Consider the following 7500-nt stretch of genomic DNA (forward strand, 5'->3'; position numbering starts at 1 on the left):
GGTTTAAAGTTTACCCAACCGCCAACTTTTTTAATAGAAATTAAAACACTTGCTGTGCTTGAAATATTCCAAGGTAGTCCAAAGGAAAGGGTGTTGTTTAACCAGATTGCCTCAGAGCAAACTCTTCTTGTACAATTTTTTTTAATTCGTCGCTTGTCAAAGCTATCGATGCTTCGGGTTTATTTCCCTTTCCTTGCTTCTTTAGTTGTTTTTGTATGGACTAAAGAACCTCTCTGGTTTTCTCAAATACCAAGTCGTTTGTTATGCTTGCGGAATATCCCTTTTTCAGTTGTCGTTCCAAGCTAGCCACTAAACTTCGAAGGAAAGTCGGCTCGTATTTAATGCGAACGGAGATGATAAAGTGGTTGATGTATTCAGTATTCATTCAGCTCAACCGCTGGAATAACCTCCGTTTTCAAAAGTCTTTCAAGCAATCTTACATCTCGTTCAGTTTTTTGAGCAGCACTTTCATATTCTTCTGAAATAAATTCCCCAACTGAGCGAACAGAAGCAAACCTTCCTTCAGCCGTTTTTCAAAGCGCGCGGTTTTTGTGCAACGGCTGTCGGATGACGTTCCATTTGACACGTTCATTCATCACTAGGGAAATTTCGTCGTTCGCGTTGCTAATTGGACGAACGATATTTCTTCACAGTGAAATTTTGTCGTTCGTGTTCCTGAATTAGAATCAGTAGAAATTTTATTCACTATGAAGTCTCAGTACCTATACACCGAATGCATAAATGGAGGCCGAGAATGTATTCTCTTGTTTATGTGCCAATTAGACTCACTAGCCTCGCTCTCAAGCAACATTTCTTTTGTATTTTGTACATGCAAACGCGGGTAGTGAATCTAATTAGCAGATAAATGCTGTTAAACAAGGAAATGTGTAAATTATTGGTTTGATAGTGTGTGGAATCGTTTTTGTCTTCAGAAGTAGTTATTGTCATGTATATTGAATATATAGATATTTCAGTTTTTCAGTTGTAACTCGGGGATACTCAGGAAAAAATACGTGTACTTCTTTGCAGGAGTCGATCCTAAGACCAGTTCTGATTAATCGCTCTGATGCTCTTCCGCTGAACTATAGCAGACTTCCAGTTGTCTTGCGTGTAGCATTACAGAAGCAAAAATGAAAGTGACGAAGCTAAAACAATTAAATGATCGCTTAATGCTTAATCACGGTTGCTTTGATTGCTTTTTTGAAGAATCCACCGTGTTTACCTGAGGATAAGTTCTCGCCTGCCTTTGTGAATTTTGTGTCCCAGTGGTGAGTATTCAAACAATTTATCTAGTGATGTTGTGTATTTAGCAATGGATATTTTGGATATACTGACCAAGTGACTTTCTTATACCAGTAATAGGGAACTAGAGCTGTATAGTTGTACATATAATTCAATGCGTCCAGGATCTCAGGTGGAGAAATGGCCGTTTACAAAAGGAGCAGCTTTAGCATAAGCAGGGCAAAAAACGTTTTTTTTTTTTGTTCCACTTGTCCATTGGACAAGTAAAGTTCAGATTTTGGTTGTCCGAAAGTTAAATTCACTCGCCCAAAAAAATTAGTAAATTGAATAACAAAATATCATTAAAAAACGTAGAAATTGCATAATCTGTTTTGTACCAAATCTCAAGTGTTTATTTTTACAGTTATTTCAATTTCTGTTGTTCTTTGCACTTAAATACAACACCACTTCATACACACACACCAGGGATCACTCACATTCTTTATGTACAATACACAACTTGAGAAAATGCAGCATATTTATGAGGTATTAAAATTGCGATCTAAGATGAAACACGTAAGTCCCGGCAATATATTGAGGCTGTTTTCAAGGAAATCATCTGATGATCACAAAACTTATAATAACTACACTTATCTTGCCACAACGGTAATCGCCTCGGTCAAGTGTTAATGAAGCCTTGTCTCAAACGAGGTCGTCATTTCCATATATGGAACGTGGATCCCAGTCTTTACCGAAACAACAGAGCCAGATATTCTCGGAAAACAGAGGCGAAAACGGGTAAGTTGCCGTGAAAAGAAACCAAAACTCGCGAAACTCAGGCTAGTTTACAAAGTCCAGAGATGCTTGGGAACTCAGACCTCAGTAGGAAAGAACTTTTTTTCTCGGCAAACTCGTCCAGTAGGACAAGTGTTTTTGGAAATCCACTCGTCCGAGATACGAGAGTACTCGTACTCCTAATTTTGTGAAAATCATTGTCGCTGCGGCAGACGTTTGTCGCTGCGATCAGTTGCACGAATTCAAACCAGTTTGAATTTCTACGACTGATCGCAGTGACAAAATTAGCAAAAGCAGCGTTGTTGCACTGTATGTACACTACCGGCAACAAGTCGCTGCAACGAAATATTAATGAACCAATGACAGAGCGTGATATGGTCCGCCATATTAAATTACAAAACTACTTCACATTCCCCTTCATACGAGATCACTGCGTGTGCACCGAACAGGCGTCGTGTCCCAGCGACTTGTTTTGCAAGTAGTACACATGGACTTGTCGCAGAGACCTGTCGTTGCGACTTGTTGCCTAGTGTGTCTCGGCCTTTACCCTATTTCAGACCTATTTTCAGACCTATTTCAGCTGTTACACGGTTGGCTTAATTTGAGAAGGGCTTTGTCGATGGTCTGCCTAATGATGAAGAGGAACCTTCTATAAAAGCATACCCAATTCAAGACTTGAGTGAACAAACCATACCCTATTTCAGACCAAAACGGACAAAAAAAAAAAAAACATATCCTTTGGGCCGAACATACCTATATGGCCCATATAAGGGAGTACCCCCTGGCGGGTTTGATTATGGCGGTACACGGTGGTGTACAAGTCGAAACAGAAACTAAAGGCAACGCAATACATGTATCACTTTTTTTGAAAATGTAATTTTTACTGAAAGGGATGTAGTTTGTTAGTCTTTAATAAAGTAATGAGTAAACACTGATGTTGCATGGTTAAATGTAAATGCTGCTTATTTAGATGTCCTTGATCGGGATTATGTAATCGCAGATATGGGATTAAATGACCAAATCAGGACCAAATGAAGAAGGAACTGAAACGGTGCATTTTTAATTATAAGGACATGGAGTGAAAAACGTTTATAGAAAAGTCTTCTGGTAACAAAATTAGAATTCGGAAATGTTCAAAGTACTTAAAATTCCCAACATTGCTTGCAATGCAGCTACCCATGACATGGTTTTGCATGTTCATTGGTTTCCTATGTTGCTGTAATTTAAAACACTTTGATCGAATTGAAACTGAGTGTGTCAAAAATCCAGCAAAAATGTAATAACAGCTTGCGGCCTTTTTCGCTAATAAATCACGAAAAATCACGTGCATAAATCACGAAAATAAACAGGTACGTTGGAAGTGTGATTGAATTTGAAGAAATGAGCCCCAAAATTGGCAAGTGACGCTGATGAATAACAAACAGCTTCTATTTCCAAAACGATGGAATTACCTGGTGATAAATAACCTCGTCTAGGAGAGTGAATTTTTGACTTTTCAGAAACCATAGTCAACGTCGAAAGTTAGACGATTGTGATCTTTGTGTCGAATTCGCACGTCTCTTGTCGAACTTTATAACACGTGAAAGAAAAAAAAATCAAAAACAAAAACCCTTTGTCTTACCGTCATTTTGTTACAGACTTGATCACAGGCGGCCGCTGAAAATTGATTTTGCGATTTATTTGTGCAGCCAAAAGTACAAAAGAAAAATTGAACGGAGCAAAAATCTCCAAAAATGTTTTTCGCTGATGGTAACTTTGTTATATTCGCGGCAGGAAATTTAGGTTGTGTTCATGTTACAAACTTTGTTGCTGATGGCATTTTTTTAAATTCTCGATCGACACTTCCCAAAAACGTACTTCTGGTCTTCCTGAAACCTGTGTATCAATATTTATTTCCTTTTGCATAATATTTGTTTTGCATAATGCAGCCTAGCAAAATTTGTACCTTGCTTGGTTCGTATTTTTTGAGTGTTAAAAAAGAATTTTTGGTGATACGTTTCTGACAGCAAGTCGTATATTTTGAGCTCTCCCATCCAGATACTAACCCCGCCGGAGATGGCTTAACTTCAGTGAACGTTTGTAGGGGAAAGCTCTCAGATGCGCAGAGTACTGTGAAAAAGGGAAGTTAAAGCAAACTTCATGTTTGCCTTGAAACCAATAAATCTCGATTCCCTTCTATTTTACTTCAATCTTTCTGGGTTTAGTATTTTACTGGTCACTACATATCTTCTCGGGGGCTATTTACTCAAAACATCTACTAGTGTACTATAATGATTTTCGATACAAAAACGATATTGTGTACTATGAGGGCTACATATTACCAAGTTAATGCACTGCCACGCGCACGCAATGCGTGCTATTTTTGGAACCCGACGCAAATTCTTTGCCTTGTAATTACTTGAAGAAGCACAACATTTCCTGGTTGCGGACTGAGACTTTCAATCCTTCAACATTGATTTGTTTCTCACAAATCGTTTCCCCGAAAACTTTATTTTTGCCTACGTAATGGTCGTCAATCGAGAAATTGTTTTCCCAGTGAAACCGTCCACTTGCGACTTTTATTCAAACCAAAGGATTTTCCTTGTCTTGATAAGATAATTTAGTCACTTCACGGCTACTTTGTGAGAAAGCAAAGTTGAGACGAAGGCGGGGTAAAGCTTTCTCTTTTTCGAGTCGATGATTGCACGGCATGTGACGTTTGATGCACCGCATCGTGACTTGTGGACGTCATCATTACCCAAGACTTATTTGCGGGTCACCTCGCAGCTCTTACAAGGTCTCACCTGATTGGAGACCACCCTAAACCCTAACAAAAGAACAAATAACAGAAACAATGGACCCTCGGCCTAAAACAAAGGGTTAGGTTTTAGGCCTAGGGTCCATTGTTTCTGTTATTTGTTCTTTTGTTAAACCTCAAGGGTGGTCTCCAATCAGGTGAGACCTTGTAGGAGCTGCGAGGCTACCGTATTTGCGGGTATTAGGTGTGAAAACGTCATCATTTCAAGTCGAACCTTTTCCGGGTAACACACACTACGTATGTCATACTATGCCACCCTAACTCTGTATACGGGCAAGCTACAATGATGCGTCCTCGTGATTTTGTCTCAAGGCAAAATCCCTTCGGGGGCAATTAACAAAATGAAAGTTAGGAAGAACATCGCAGTTGAATAAACAACTTAATCGGTTGCAAATGAATCTTAAAATAATCCAGGCTTTAACAAGATTCAAACGAATGTCTGTGCGATTGCGCTGTTCTGCAACTTGACCAGCTCCCAACGGGCTTGGTAGCCAAGTCGATAGAGCAGTGGAGCGCAATAGCACGAACATAGGTTCAAGCCAAGATAGACCGATTCGGATAACTCAATGTTGAACCCAATTCAAATCTCTGGGGTTAAGGTTCTTTGTGTGTTGCATTTGCATGATAATGTAGCAACCACATTTAAATGATATTGAAATACTTGGAACAAAACGTTTTATTCCCAAAGGATATGCATTGGGTACAACATTGAGTAAGCAGAATCAGTCTATTGTCATGCACAAATCTTCCACGTTTTTAAATATATATATATAATATAATTATATATATATATTGATTTTTCTACCTTTTTGTTGTATTAATGGTGTTTTGTATTGATTTGTTAGTATGCAAAAAAGTCTACCTGCAAGATTGACACCTGAGGCAGTTTTGGTAAGCCAAGCTAATTTCATGTCATTACAACAATTTTGTCGCCTCACTTCGTTCGAATGTTATCCCAAGCCCCCGCATATCCCAAGCTGGCTAACCGATTTGTTCTCCTCTCTGTGCATACGGCGAGAGCTACTGAAATTCAAATTGACCAATCAGAATTCAGTGAGCGGGAAAAACTGTGCTATTCGACGTCACGTCAATTGTTTGCAATTAAAGTGCCAGAAAACTATTTAAAAGATTTTGTGGCAACTTCTTGGTCAAACAACGTTTGCTCCAAAACTGGGTTGCCAGCGTGCGGCGATTCGAACCTCAGCTGTTGTGCTTTGGCTGTTATTTCTGGTGCTTTTTCTAACTATTTTAAGACGAATTCAGTCCAGTATTTTCGAATAAAATAAAGAAGACATCAAAATTGTATTGACGATGTATTTATTTGTGTTGTCTTTGCGAAAAAAAAAAAATTTGATGGCGTCCTTTCGAAAGGGTAGATCGACAAGAACGTCCTTTACGCACAAAAATGCACCGTTTCCGGTGAAAGGGAAAAGGATTGACAAGAAGCACAGTTTTGACTGCCACGCGCACTGTGGGTGCGGGTTCCGTTTGCACGACTAATAATCAGGGTTGGTCCGTTGTTTCTTGCATCCTCACGCTTTTCTTAGAGGACTCTTTTGGGTAGTCCGGTTTTTCCCCCTAGTTCTGTTCCGGTTCATCCTCTTACCCCGCCCCGCAAATGGGCCTGGAACCCAGACGGGAAAAGAGAGAGTTCTGTATTACTTGTAGGCGCATGCTCGGAATGACGCCATTCCCCCCCCCCCCCCCCAAAACTGGGGAAAAAATATATTTGGAAAAAAATTCCTTATTTGGGCATAGTGTATGCGGAGTGCTTTTATAATGTGAAAAAAAGTTATGATGCCAAGTTTCTGGAGGCAATTGATTTCGCGTTTAACAAATGCCACTTTAACTTTGTGCCTAAGGCGGAACAACTGCAACTATTCATGCAGTCGTTACCGGTAATGATGTTTTTGTGAAACCTGCAACAGGTTTAATCCTTTAATATGTTTGTGATTTTCTTCGATCCGAGTCCGATGTTAATTGTAAATTTCGTGACTGAAACCGAACTGAACAGCTGCATGATGTTGGCGAGAGTCGTTGTGAAGAATCCGTGCGAGAGCAGCTGCTGAATTTGCAAAAAAAAATATATATCGTATGTTGTTGACGAGGCTCACTTTGTTTTGCATTGGAAGTATGAAACTTCCAAATGTACTGTAGGACGTGGATGTGAATCGCTCAACAATGACTAGGAAATCTCCCGCTGGACCTCTTGTTTATTGTTTATTACTTCTCTCGATCTAGTTATATAATAATTGCACTGATCTAGTGAACATATATTTGAGTTGCACAGTAATTATTGAAACTTTGATTGTCTTAGGAGTTTTAGCCTGCGAACGCAAACGTATTTCCGGCGGTCTTTTCTCTCCCCCGAAAAGTAACGTCTGCGAAACCGAGCTGCAAAACGATTTCCGTGACGTAAGATCTTTTGTTAGGTTTTTGACCAATCAAATTGTATGATAGAAGCAAGCTCGAATTACTCTTGCGCGACTTCGCGCAATTGCGTGTCTGAAATAAAAGCCATACAGGTAAGATTCTCAGTTGTGGAGCGTGATTATGAGTGATATAAACAACCATGAACGAAACTCCCAAGAAGAGTTCTCACGATTGTGAATGCTGCATTCTTTGTAGAGGGAATTTCTCGGCGGCTAAGGAGAAGATACGTGTGTTTGGTAAAAGCAATGTTGACA

At 39.5% G+C, this 7500-nt stretch overlaps 1 protein-coding gene across 1 annotated transcript in view; it reads left to right on the forward strand.

The window, feature by feature from the left end:
* The window catches only part of LOC138007428 (dual specificity mitogen-activated protein kinase kinase 5-like), a 114485-nt gene that overhangs the window by 102302 nt on the left and 4683 nt on the right, over nucleotides 1–7500 (forward strand). Inside the window, exons 21-22 of the mRNA XM_068854325.1 lie at nucleotides 1207–1268; nucleotides 5659–5704. Coding sequence (XP_068710426.1) covers nucleotides 1207–1268; nucleotides 5659–5704 — 108 coding nt within the window. The remainder of the gene's footprint in view (nucleotides 1–1206; nucleotides 1269–5658; nucleotides 5705–7500) is intronic.

Source organism: Montipora foliosa, chromosome 6 (genome assembly GCF_036669935.1).
Source record: "Montipora foliosa isolate CH-2021 chromosome 6, ASM3666993v2, whole genome shotgun sequence".
Taxonomy (NCBI): domain Eukaryota; kingdom Metazoa; phylum Cnidaria; class Anthozoa; order Scleractinia; family Acroporidae; genus Montipora; species Montipora foliosa.